Source organism: Globicephala melas, chromosome 8 (assembly GCF_963455315.2).
Source record: "Globicephala melas chromosome 8, mGloMel1.2, whole genome shotgun sequence".
NCBI lineage: Eukaryota > Metazoa > Chordata > Mammalia > Artiodactyla > Delphinidae > Globicephala > Globicephala melas.
The window spans coordinates 30692329-30705720 of NC_083321.1; the positions used below are offsets into that span (position 1 = coordinate 30692329).

The 13392-nt window shown below is 41.1% G+C and overlaps 1 protein-coding gene across 1 annotated transcript; it reads right to left on the minus strand.

Annotated features, from left to right (window-relative positions):
- Window positions 1-318: 318 nt before the first annotated feature.
- FIBIN (fin bud initiation factor homolog) lies at window positions 319-2757 on the minus strand. The gene has a single exon (XM_030864847.2). It carries the CDS (start codon window positions 2278-2280, stop codon window positions 1645-1647), a length of 636 nt encoding a protein of 211 aa, XP_030720707.1. The 5' UTR covers window positions 2281-2757; the 3' UTR covers window positions 319-1644.
- Between the last annotated feature and the right edge of the window lie 10635 nt (window positions 2758-13392).

Here is a 13392-nt window from a genome sequence, read left to right on the forward strand (position 1 = left end):
CACTTTCTGGACCTCAGTTTCCCCTATTGTCATAGGAGGATGTTGAACACTTCAGAGGGATAGAAAACTGGATTCCTCATGCATGGGAGAGAAAAAATTGCGCCCTGTTGGAGAATAGATTATGAACACTTATTTCCCAGTGTGTGTGTGTGTGTGTGTGTGTGTGTGTGTGTGTGTGCATATGTATGAAAGGAAAGCATATTTAAGGGAAGGGTGAGGATTGGCTGGGAAAAGGTATGAAATAAAGTGCATTTCCATTTTAAAAATCATTAATGAAATAACGTAGACCTGTCTTCAAAGTTATTAGACATCACTGTGATTCTTACAGCTTAGAATGGAGCCTTCCCTCTGCATTCTGAGGGCATATAAGCTCTGAGCCTTGCCGTAAACTTTTCCAATTAATTCTAGGGGAAAACCAGAGAAAATTGGAGTTTTTAGGCAGACCAGCAGAGATCAAGTTTTGGCACAGCCTAGATTTTATTTTTTCCTTTTGAGGATGGTAAGGGTGGCCAGGGAAGGGAGGATTGTCAAATACGTAGTGGTCCCTCTGTCTTCTTTATCATATACTCTAAGTAAACTGGCTTCAATCCCAGCCTTCTCTTCTCTTTTGCACTGGCTCCTCTTTGCAGTATGAAAGTTATGAATATAAATTAGAAGATAAGCAGGTATTATATGAGAACATATTTATTGGCTGAATAATAAAACTTAGTTAAGGAGTTATGAGAATTAAAATTCCCTCTACTTGAAGTACAAATTTTCAATAAGCAAACAGAAGCAAAACCCTTAAATGAGAAAGAATACACTGGTAACCTAAATCACAGGCATTTGGGGGGGTGTCAAGGCAATCTACCTACTTCTTTGTAGTGGACTGCAGTGCTGATGACACAGACACACAATGAGAGACACAGCAAGTCAGCATATCACAGGAGTGCATAACCACCACAAACCTTAGACTTCTTGAATGTGACCCCTTTAACTTACACATACCCACAGAGGCACAGCGGACATCTCCCTGCAAAAGGTGATTTGCATATAGTTTCTAGCCAATACTTAAGAAAAAACAAACCAAAAAACCCAAATCCAAAACCAAAAAGAAAACAACTAAAGACCATGGTTAATAAATAAGAAGGAAAAGGAGAAGAAACCGGCAACTTCCATCCTCTGCCAGGCATGCTGAGAAGCACCTCTGACCTCATCTGAAAAACAGGCGACTTTGACAGCTTTCAGAGCCCAGGAGAGAAGGCTGAAGGCAGAAAGGAGCTGTGCACATGCTCCCTGGGTATTTTCACATAATCTTCAGGATGAGGAAGATTAAACAGTCCCTACTGCATAAACTGTGTCCTTTCAGAGGTGGCTGAAACAGGTGTCTCTGCAGAGATATAAAGCCCTTCTAGGAAAGGCAGGAGACATGGTTTTAAATTCTTCTTTCCAGGTGACAAATCAATAGCGATCACATAAATAGTGTACAAAACTAAAACCACTCAACTCTCACTTCTTTCTTGTTAAGATCACATCAGATCACTCTCCAAGTGCAAATCTGGTTATAGAAAGTAATAAGTATATGGGAAAAAGCCCCGTCTCTGTCCCCCACCTTCCACCACGGGTCTGATGTGATTCCCTCTCCCTGGAAGTTTGCCCTTCCACCTACACTTTAAGATAATCGTTTTTCAGCCGACCTAGCCGGGTCCCGTGGCTTCTGATGGTGAGGGCCAGCAGCTCGTATTTGTCCCTGAGCCCCACGGAGATGTCGAGCGTTTCCTTCAGCAGGGACCTGGTGTGGACCAGCATCCCCAAGAAGTCCTCGTTGAGCCTGCTCTCTTGCCGGCTGTCCTGTTCCTGGCCCTGCTTGAACTTGCTTTCCAGCTCAGTGAGAGACTTGTCCGAGTTGGAGTAGGCATCCCCGATCTGGTGGGACTCCCGCCGCAGATACTTGCCGTAGCTCTGCTCCCCGTCTAGGTCGTAGGAGATGCTCTTACTGATGCCCTCCAGCACGCGTCCCGCGTCCTCCACCTGGCGGCCCAGCACGGTGAATTCCTCCCGCAGGGTGAGGCTCAGCAGACTGCTGGCTGGGCTCCCCTCCCCTTGAGAGCAGCGCCGTTGGTCACTCACCCTGAAGAGCAGCTGGCACTTCTCGGGGTCATCGTTCTCCTCGTAATCCCCGTCGGGCACAAAGTAGTGGTGCAGAGACCCATTGGACATCTCTGGATAGAGAGGGCCATCGAAATAGCCCTGACACAGGTGGCACAGAAAACCCATCCAGAGGAACTTCATGAACACCATCCTGGATATTCAGGATGACCGGGGACCCCTGGAGAAGACTTTTCGCCCAGGCGCGAGGAAGGGGGTCCCCTAGGGAGTCAGCGCCTCCCTGAGACGGCGTCAGCCTCAGTCCCAGTAGCCTCGCTGCACCCTGGCACCCCCTCCCCAACTGGCTTCATGTGGCTGCGGCACCAGAGCCTGGGTAGCAGCCGCCGCGCCCGCAGCCCAGGATGCACCCTCGCTCTGAGCTCCTGCGCTCGCTCGGGTGGCTGGAACTCAGCCGGCTCCTTCCAGACGGGATCCCGGCACGGGTGGGGAACCCCTGCTGCAGCTCTCTGGCTGGACGCTGGCTGGCTCCGTTGCCCTACTCTGGCTCTCTGAGTTACCCCTCGCTCCTTGGGAAATGGAGCCTGTAGCTGGAGAGAAAGGTTCTTGCCCTCTGATACTATTTCAACTCCTGGACTGGGTGGGAATGCGGAGCTTTTCCTTTGGCTAATGATATCCTGAGGATCTCTTTGCTCTCAAATTACAGCTGGTTTCGTCACTTGGAAGCCAGGGAACAAGTTTGGAAAGAAACCTCTCACCAGGTCTGTGCTATTAAAGGTACAGGGTCTCTTTTTGAGGATTGGTAAGGAGACCCCGGAAAATAGAATTTAGCTTGAAGGAGAAAATGGGAAGAGGATAAATAGAATTCCCATAACAGACAGACTGTTTTGCTATTAACGAATCGGGAGGAAGGGTAATTACCCTGGAGAAATGCCATTTCACTATTTAAAATTGTTTCCAAAACAATAAAATAAATGTCAGTTAGATTGCATTCTGTAGGTATGTCTATTTTTAGCATTAAAAAGTTTATGGCTTTAAAGGAAAATTTGAAGTGTATGAAATTGCAGTTTTGTTTGGAAATGGTTAATTAAAGTTACAATAACTTTAATACTTTGGTATAAATAGGAATATAGAAAACTGATTAACGTATGGTTGCAAGTATGTATAGGAACAAAAGCTGATAAATGGAATTTTGCCAGTTTAATAAGTCAATGGGCAACTGAGATAATTGTTTAATTTCATGAAAGCCCATCCTTGCTAAGCTCCTCCATTGCATCTTTAACCTAACACCTTTACAGCTATTGCCTCTTTTGGGACACTTAAAAGTTTTTGAAGAATATGGGACTGGCACTGTTATCTCCAGTTTTCTGGGTGGAGAACCCAAGGGATAGAAAGTTAAACAAATTATTTGTTATCACAAAGATTGCAGTTCAGCCAGCCAGTACTCATTAAGTCACTGCGTCTTTTAATTTAATTTAGAAAAAAAGTATTTTTTTCACCAGGCCGTCTTAGTTTTTGATTTATGAATTGCTTAGCATATTGCCATCCTTCAGGCCATCTCATTTGTTCATCAAATGTTTATTGAGCATTTAGCATTCGCCAGAGTCTATTTTGTTCACAGAAAGAGCAGTGAACAAAAATAGAGAGAAATCCTTGCCTTTCTGGAGCTCACATTCTGGGACATGGAAAGAAAATTAATATAAATAAATAAGAGATATTGTATGTCAAATAGGGGAGTGGAGGAGAAGACAGGGAAGGAGTGGGAAAACAGAGGCAGCGTCCCTATTTCTATGGTTATTTCCTCTTTCTGCCTTGAAATGTACCTGAAACACTCATGTGATTTGCCTGTGTTTATGCTTATCTCCCTCTCAGAATCATAAGGCACTGGTGTCATTTAGCGCCACAGTGCCATACTTGCTGCCATCACTTTCAATGACATAAACAACCCTGGCTAGACAGTGAGAAGTCCAGTTAAGTAATTGGATATTTGTTGATGTGATGCCACATGCATAGATTTTGAGGAGCGTGTTGACCACACATTTTAATTTTTATCCAGAGACTTGGCATCGTGAAAACGTAGGTCACATGAGTTTTCTTAGGGTTTATGCTAACTAAAGACTATGACATTTTCACTGTGTTTCAGCAGAAAACTCCAACTTTCTCCATTTAAGAGACAGGACTCTTGGACTCAAGAACCATATTGCTTCATTCCTTTTCCCCTGGCACCTTGACAAATGACAACAGATGGATTCAAATTGGCCAGTCAGCCAAGAAAAGCAAGCAGAATTTACTCTGATTCACTCTACTTCTTGCACAATCCCTTCTCTGACTTGCTAACCAATTCAACTAAACAAGCCTATTTTAAGCACTTACTACTACTTGCCCCCTACTATGTGCAGGGCACAGTGTTAAGTTAGCTACAGATACAAATGTGTGCAATAAAAAGTTACAGCCTCCAAAGAGCTTGCTCTTTGGTTGAAGAGTCAGACGTGTATATACACACACAGTATTTGCTTTTTCCTGCAGTTACCTCCTTTAAAAGACAAACTGCATGTCACGAAGCTGGAAGGAATCATTCTGGTGCAAGTAACTGAAGGTCCAATTTAATCAGACTAAAGGCAAAGGAAATTCCTTGACTTACAGAAAGTCTAAGATTAGATTGTTTTCAACCCAAACCTGCCCAGAATCTAGTTTTTCTCTTACCATTTTTTCATTCTACTTCTTCAGTTTATATTCATTCTTGGGCAGTCTCTTTCATTTGTGGTTCCAAGATGGCTACCAGTGTCTTCTGGGGTTACAGACTTCTTTGTTCATGTCTAGCAGGAATGGCAGGTTAGATTTTCTGGTAGCTCAAATACAGGTCCTTCAGATCAGCCTCAGTGGCTACAGTTGGACTGATTTAGAAGATGAATCCGTCCTTGAACCAGGCTGATCATAGTCAGAAGTTTGGGATAGCCACTGGGCTTAAGACAATAAACCCAGTTCTGCAGCCGAATGCAAGTTACCATGAAAACTATATAGTTGGGAAACAGGAACCTGCTTAACAAGGGGACAGCATGAGAATAGATTCTGGGGAAGTAACTGCAAATATTCCCCCTTCCCCATGCTTTTGTCTTCAGTACCCACTTCTGAAAGACATTGGCACCCTATTGCAGTGCTGTGCTGGTAAGCATTCAACAGTAGGCTTGAGGGGAGGAAAGAACCCCCTTTCTAGCATTTGCTGATTTCCATGGGGTAAATACTCTCACCATGGCTGATGCCATTGAGTGCAGAGTTAGAATGACATGGGCAACGACACATCATTATATAGCATTCCTATCATACAGATACATTAGACACAGATGACCACTAAAGCATAGAATATAGTAAAATGTAGTAAAATAATTAAGAACTGATGAGTTTTACTTATGCATTCCCTTTAATTTAGTATAATTTATGTAATTGTAAGTTTAGATAACTTAATTTTTAATAATGGTGATCAATGTTTAACAACTGACTTGCAAAATTCCTGAAAACCTAACAACTGGCTCTCATGAGCCAGTACCAGCCAGCTCCAGCCCGCTGTAGCCTTTTGCATTAAATGCTTCATTTCGTTCACTTTTTATAAACATTTGTTCATACATTCTTCGTATATGCCCAATTCCATCTTGGGTTGTTCTACCAGGATCAGAGTTAAGGTGGGCTTCTGAGGATTGGTCTAAAACAAATGGAGCCAGAGGAAACATCTAAACACAGACAAGCCACATAGAGGACTTTGAAGAGTAAAATCAAGAAGCACCATCTGCTGAAAGGGACAGCAGTTGAGTTTAGGGCTGAAGATTAGAGACAAAGTTAAGGGACAGGAACTAGGTGAATTCAAGGATAAAGGAGGAACTCAGGGTCAGGGGCCAGAGTCATATAGATGTCATGTAGATGAACACCGTTGCCCAGTACCAGCTTCTTATATGCAATCCTTGCTATGCAGTACCAGCAGGTTTGGCTAGCTTAAAACTTGCTTATCCCTTATCCTTTTCAGTGCACTTTAAAATCTTGCTCCTTTGGTCCAGTTACCACTTCATAGAAGGAAGGAGGAATTCAGGTTGGCACCCTGAGCCTAAAGACCTGTAAGATTTCTTAAGCTCTGTGACTTACCCCTGACGGTTTTTTTGTGATCCTCTGACTGTTTCTGATTATGGTAATGGTAGAACTTTTATAGAAAAGGGTGTTGTATGCATTAAGTATAAGAAAGGTTGGGGAGATTAGGTTCCACTGTATAGTCTTTTAGACTATATTTGGTTTCTAACCCGAAAGGAGTCTCTGGGAAGTGCAGGCTCCCAAAATCCCCCCGAAACTGTCAGGCTGAATTCACCCCTGGACCATGTCACAGAAGATAAATGAACAAAGGGAATTAGCCTGGGCCAGAATCGGGGTCCTGGGGTGGGACAAGAAGGGAAAAATAAAGGGGGGAAGATGAGGACACAATATTTAGCACTTTGGGGATTATGTGATCAATTAACATGTCAGTAGCTTTTATTGAGCAGCCATTGTTTACAAAGGGTGGGAAGGAGAGAGGAATAGAAATGGATGAGAAAGAAAGAAAACAGAGAAGTAGGGAATGAGGAAGGTAGCAAGGAAAGAAGGAAGAAAAGACAGAAGGAAGAAAATAAGGAAGAGAGTGGAATGCTTTTTGATTTTCTAGTCAACTATTTGTCACATTAACTCAGTGAAATGGTCATTATTATTTACTTTAAGAACATTGGTTAGGGGCAGAGGAGAGTTAATTAACAAGAACAGTCACACAAAGTTCCCATCAAAATTAGGCAATAGGGCTTCCCTGGTGGGGCAGTGGCTAAGAATCCGCCTGTCAGTGCAGGGGACACGGGTTTGAGCCCTGGTCCGGGAAGATCCCACATGCTGTGGAGAAACTAAGCCCGTGCACCACAACTACTGAGCCTGCACTCTAGAGCCCACATGCCACAACTACTGAAGCCCACATGCCTAGAGCCCAGGCTCCGCAACAAGAGAAGCCACCACAATGAGAAGCCTGCGCACCACAATGAAGAGTAGCCCCCACTTGCCGCAACTAGAGAAAGCCTGCGCGCAGCAACAAAGACCCAATGCGGTCAAAAATAAATAATAAAATAAAATAAATAAATTTATTAAAAAATAGGAACAAACTCACCTATGAAATCATAATTAGAATGGTTACAAGGAAATAAGTATAATGTGTGAAGAGAGTGATTAGTTCTCCCATCTTTCTCTATTAGTCAGAATAGGCATGATATGCTGTGGTAACAAGCATCACTAAATGTCAGCACCAAATTCAAGTCTTCTGCAGCTCAAGGTGACTCAGTAACTCTCCTCTATGTGGCAACTCTACCTGACCATTTACAACATGAGACCTCCCTGGTTAACGTGGCAGAGGAAGAGGGCTCCAGAGAGACACGTGCTGCACTTAAATGCATTGGCTCAGAAGTGACACGTGCCACTTTGCACACTGCCTATTGGCCAGTGACATGACCCTGCCTTGGTGCAAAGGGAAGGGGAGTCTAATTCTTTCATGTGCCCAGAAGGAGAGGAAAACCAGATGTGGAAGAACACTAGGTATCTCTACCACACTTTCCAGAAAAAAAAGCTGTTAGAAATATTGTAGAACTACCAAACAGGAAATGAGGATGTAGGTTGTGAAATAGATTCTACAATAATGCAAATATTTCTTATTTGCAGCTAGGTTAGAAAATACTCTCAAAGAAAAGACTATAAGCACTTCTTTTATTGTCACTACCAGATTCAAGGAATCTGTGATCCTATCCACCCATTTCACCCATCAACACAGTCTATGCTAATCATAGAGGAAAGAGCTAGGGAGAGTCAGAGAGGTGGAGTAGGAGAGTCTGAAGGAAGGGAAGGAGGTCAAGAGTATGAGGAGGGTTTCCAGGAAGGTACAGGGGGAAAGCATGGTATCAGGTAGAGGACCACCCTTAGCTGAAGGGGATTCTGAGGACACAGGTACAAGAAATAATGCATATGGTGGTGGGGAAGGGAGGGGATGGAGGGGGGCAGTTAAATTCTCAGGGAGGAGACGCACCACTGAAAATAAGAGCTAGGGGGTCCAGAGGAGAGAAGGAGAGTGCTACTAAGAGGCTGGAGCCAGGGATCAAATAGTGTCTGTCTGTGCAGCACCATGCCATGTAAGCTAAGCACATTGTAAGGATTCAGAGTCATTTGGGAGGGATTTTATCCACCATTCTAGATGCCTCAATGGCGTCCCACTGCACTTTGACTGAAATTCAGCTTCCTTAGTTAGCCTACCAGGCCTTGCTCTGTCTGATCCCAGCTTCTCAATTTCCACCTTCTGCAATGCCCCACTTTGTTCACTATGCTTAAGCCATATGGGATTCTTGTTCAAATTTGTTCTCATCTGAAAGTCTTTACTCATTCTGTTTTCCCTGTCTAGAACCCTCTTACCCAACTCCTGTCCTGCTTCATGCATACTCTCTCATGTCTTAACTGTAATGTCATTTCCTCTAAAAGTCTCTCCTTGATTTCCAGATTTTACTTAGTTCTCTTGAACATTCCCTATCATACCACCCTGTTCTTTTCCTCGTGGCATTTTCCACTATTTATAATTGTACTTTATGTATTTATTTGTTCTAGGTTTGTCAGTCCAGCTCAACTTACAGCATATGAAGATAGGAGCTATGTTCACTTCTCTCTCCCCAGTGCCTGGCACAGTGCCTGAATCATAGGAGGTGCTTAATGAGTTTTCCTCAGCAAACCCTAGGTTAAGTTGATCACTTCCTATTTAGTGTTTGACAAAGTGTTTTTGTAGTATTTCAGAGGTACTTTTTCTTTGTTTTTTTGTAGTGTGTATTGCATTGCATTGAGTTTCTGTTAAACTGGTCTATCTCCCCTACTTAACTGTGAGTTCCCAAGTGTAAGGATGTGTTTTACTTACCTTTATTTTCTCTGTGATTAGCACAGAGCCAAGCGTATAGCAAGGACCAAATACTTGTTAGTTGTTATGATAGCTAAACTGTAGAATTCAAGGAATTCTATTATTTAATGATGGTCAGATAATCCATCTTATTTGAGCACATGTTTTATCCAGCCAACAGTCAGCCAGTGATGTCTCACACTTAATCTGGATGATCCTGGCAGGAGAGAAGGGAAGAGCCCTATGCATTCCAATATTCAGAACATTCAGAAGGGAGTATCACTCAGAAGGGTGACTTTTGACCCACTCTAAGTAAACTATGCAGCAGTCTGTACATGTGATCCTAGTGTTCTGGTCTGTAAGCTTCAGAAGCATCAGACCACCCTGCAGGGTAGTTTGTTATTTGCCTGGTAAAGATTTTCTCTTTTCTGCTGTTGAAAGCACATGCCTGGGTTGTGATTGAACTGGGTTGGAGAAGAATCTGGCCTTGTTTATTTCCCCTCTTTAAGCAATGTTTTTATTTTTCCTTATTTTAATTCTCAGGTCCGGTAGAATCGGGGGAGATGAGAAAAGGTAGAGACAGAGTATGAGAGAGTAAATTTATTGGTCTCACTTCAATTCTGCAGGCACTTTGTTCAGCAGCCCACATGGGGAAATAGGAGGAGTAGATGCAGGTCTACACTCTGTGGAGGTTGTGGGAAACATGGATGCAAAGAGTCCACAAATTGAAGTGTACAGTGAGGATCACAAGGGGGTCCCACAAAGACTGTGATGATTTTAGGGAGTTGAATCTCACATCTGATTGGGAACAGGACAAGTGTCATGGAATTTTTAAGCCAAGAGCCACTGACTGAGGTTACCGACGAACAAAGGGGCTGAGTCATTCCCCTTATTTAAGGCGTTCTGTTGTTTCTGGTCTCAATAAAACTTACAAAGGAGCCCATGAAATGGCCAAAGAGGTGCCCCTCAGAAATCAGCCTGGGCAGGAAACGGAGGGTTGTGGCAGGGTTAGTATTCACATTGTTCTTTCTTTTCTTTGTTAGAAAAGAGGAATATCTTCCACACTTGTGTTTCTTTGTTCTTGGCTGCCTTTTCTTTTTCAAGATCTTGAGGACTTTTAAAATGTCCTGCAGTGAACAAGTCCTTGATTATGCTTTAAATCCAAATTCAAATCTAATTTTTAATTCTAAAGAAATGCAGTTGGAAGAGGATGATAGAGGCTATTTTGAAGGTGAGTCAAAAACGGGCTTGTCATGATTGCCTTTAGGAGAAGTCTGAATAGACTTCACAAAGCTTATTTCCAGACTCTAGCTCCAGGCTGGACATGATTTACTCCACAACGTGTTTTGCAGCTTTGTTTATGCCACCTAATGACCCACGCTTTGTTTCTCATTTTTTTCACCTACTCCTCATTGGACCCTTATCGCTAATGACCCCAAATGTCAAACAGATGGAGGGAGAAGAGCCAGCCCATCTAGATGTTTGTCATATAACAAGTCACTTAAATATGCCTGGTAGGTATTGAATCTTAATTTAGGGCATGTGCTTGTCTGAAACTGGGATGCTTTTCAATATGACCATGTTCAGAGTAGGTGCTCAGCAAATATTTGTTGATAGAAGTATTAAACAAATGATCATGAGATAAGTGAGCCTATCAATTTAATAATGACCATATGTTTTGAACTATGGCTGTAAGAGGACTCAATGGTATAGATTTGAGACACGATTCATTAGGGTGGTTAAGACTCTTCAACAGAATTTACATAACATGTAGCTAAAGATAATTTAGACTGAGCAAATATTCTCATTTACTGATGAACTTTTCCTGCAAAATTTTGTTCACAACAAACAACTCTTGATTTGTTGGGAGTGAGTCTGAGTCACAGCTTATCTTATCTTTAGCATGCTATTGCAGCTCTGTAATGATCAGCAAATAAAACAATGTAAGGAGCTATAAAAGGAAAGTATGACATATTTGGTTACATAAAAAAGTGTACGTAAAAATTATTATATAGTTGATAAGGGGCTAATATCCAAAACATATAAAGAACGCATACAACTCAATAGCAAAAAAGTAAACCACCTGATTAAAAAATGGGCAGATCTAAATAGACATTGTTCTAAAGAAGACATATAAAATGGTCAACAGGTACATGAAAAGATACTCTACATCCTTAATCATCAGAAAAATGCAAATCAAAACCATAACGAGATATCATCTCGTTAGAATGGCTATCATCAAGAAGACTAGAAATATATATATTTCTAGTATATTCTAGTATATATTTCTAACATATATCATGTTAGAATGGCTATCATCAAGAAGACTAGAAATAACAAGTGTTGGGCAAGGATGTGGAGAAAGGAGAAAACTTGTGGGCTGTTAGTAGGAATGTAATTTGGTGTAGCTGCTGTGGAAAACAGTATGGAGATTCCTCAAAAAATTAAAAATAGGACTCCCATATGATCCAGCAATTCCACTTCTGGGTATTTACCCAAAGAAAGCAAAAACACTAATTTGAAAATATATATGCACCCACATATTCATTGAAGCAGTATTTACAACAGCCAAGATATGGAGACTAAGAGTCCATCAATGGATAAAAGAATAAAGAAATTGTGATATGCACATACAATGGAATATTATTCAGCCACAAAAAGAATGAAATTTTGCCACTTACAGCAACATGGATGGACCTCGAGGGCATTATACTAAGTGAAATAAGTCAGAGAAAAATATGCTCTCTCTTATATGTGGAATCTAAAAATATTTTTTTTTTAATTTAAACAACTAAGCTCATATAATAGATTGGTGGTTGCCAGAGGCAGAGGATGGTGGGTGGAAGAAATGAACGAACTGCTGTTGTTGTTTTTAGTTTAAATAAATTGACTTAAAATTTATTATAGTTGTAATTAAATAAATTGGGACAATATTTACAGCACATTTTGATAAGAAATGCTGCATATTCTTCGTGTGTATTGTGTTCATAGAACTCAGTAAGAAAAACACTGTCACACAAGAAGATAAATGAGCAAGTGACATGAATAGGCAGTTTTCAGTAGAGAAAATTACAGACCTGTTTAACATATAAAGTATGCAACTTTGCAAGTAATGAAAAGCCAAAAATTAAAATAACAATGAAATAATGTTTGTCTTAATACCTTAGTATAAAATAATTATAGTTCTTAATGCTTTAATGTCACAGAAAAACAAGTATACTCACATACTGAAAGTGGGATATTAATGGGTTTGACTTTTCTGTAAAGCAATATGGTTATTTTTATCAGGAGATTCAAAGGTTTTCATATCCTTGGACCTAGTAATTTTGTTCTTAGAATATATATCAGCAACATAAACAGAAATGCACAGAGAGATTTATGAGCAAAGATGTTCATCACTGCATTGTGTCCAAGAATAGGCACCTAGAAACAAGCAAGACATCCAAAAGAGAAAAAGTTAAATACATGGCACACCGTATGCTGGAACTATTTTGCCTTTTCTGAAAAGTAAATTTAAAGATTTTTTAATAAAATGGGAAACAATCATGATACCATAATCTATTTATATATTTATATAGAGTATGGTATCATGATTGTTTCCCATTTTATCAAAATGTTTAATAAAGAAAACAACAACAAAAGGAACAACACAAAGTCAAGATGGTGATATGACGAAAGGTGGCATGTTTATTTCTATGGAGGGATTGTAGGCAATGCTATGTTCTTCTTTAATTTGGTGTGCTTTCTTCACATGTTCTACAATAGGAGATAGTATGAATTTTGGGAAGAAAAAGAGAAACAAAGAAAGGAAGATAGAATATAGAGGTAGAAAAACTTGAGCTGCATTCTGAAAGCACTTGCCTCCTGTAGCTCCTGACTTCTCATTCTTTAGGCAGAAGGCTTCCCTGACATCCTCATCCTGGGTCTGCAGCCTGCAGACTCTCCCATGCATTTGACTCCTAAACCACTTGGCTCTGGAGCCAGATACCCAAGCCCTGTGGATTCGGGAGCCTCTGGTAGATTCATTCCACTGTCAAAATAAAACACAGCATGTTCCATTACTGTAGACTTTGAGGTTAAATTCCTAAATTTTCATGGATTGGAATTTTTGTTGGGCTGGAGGGCAAGGTGAGGGATGATACAATTCCTATGTGTTGTAGAGTATTATTTTGTGATAAAGCCTCTCTACGCTAGGCTAGATGAAGAGCTTCTAACCACAAATCTTAAAATCCAGTAATTAGAGTCAAGATAAATAATCCAAGAACTGGATTTTCTTTTCTTTCTCACTTTCTGGTCTTTTGCATATTTATTAAGACTGCTGCTTTCCAGATTTTTCCTCACACCATTACCTAAATGGAAGGGATTTCTGTTAGGTAGCTTCATAGCCTAAT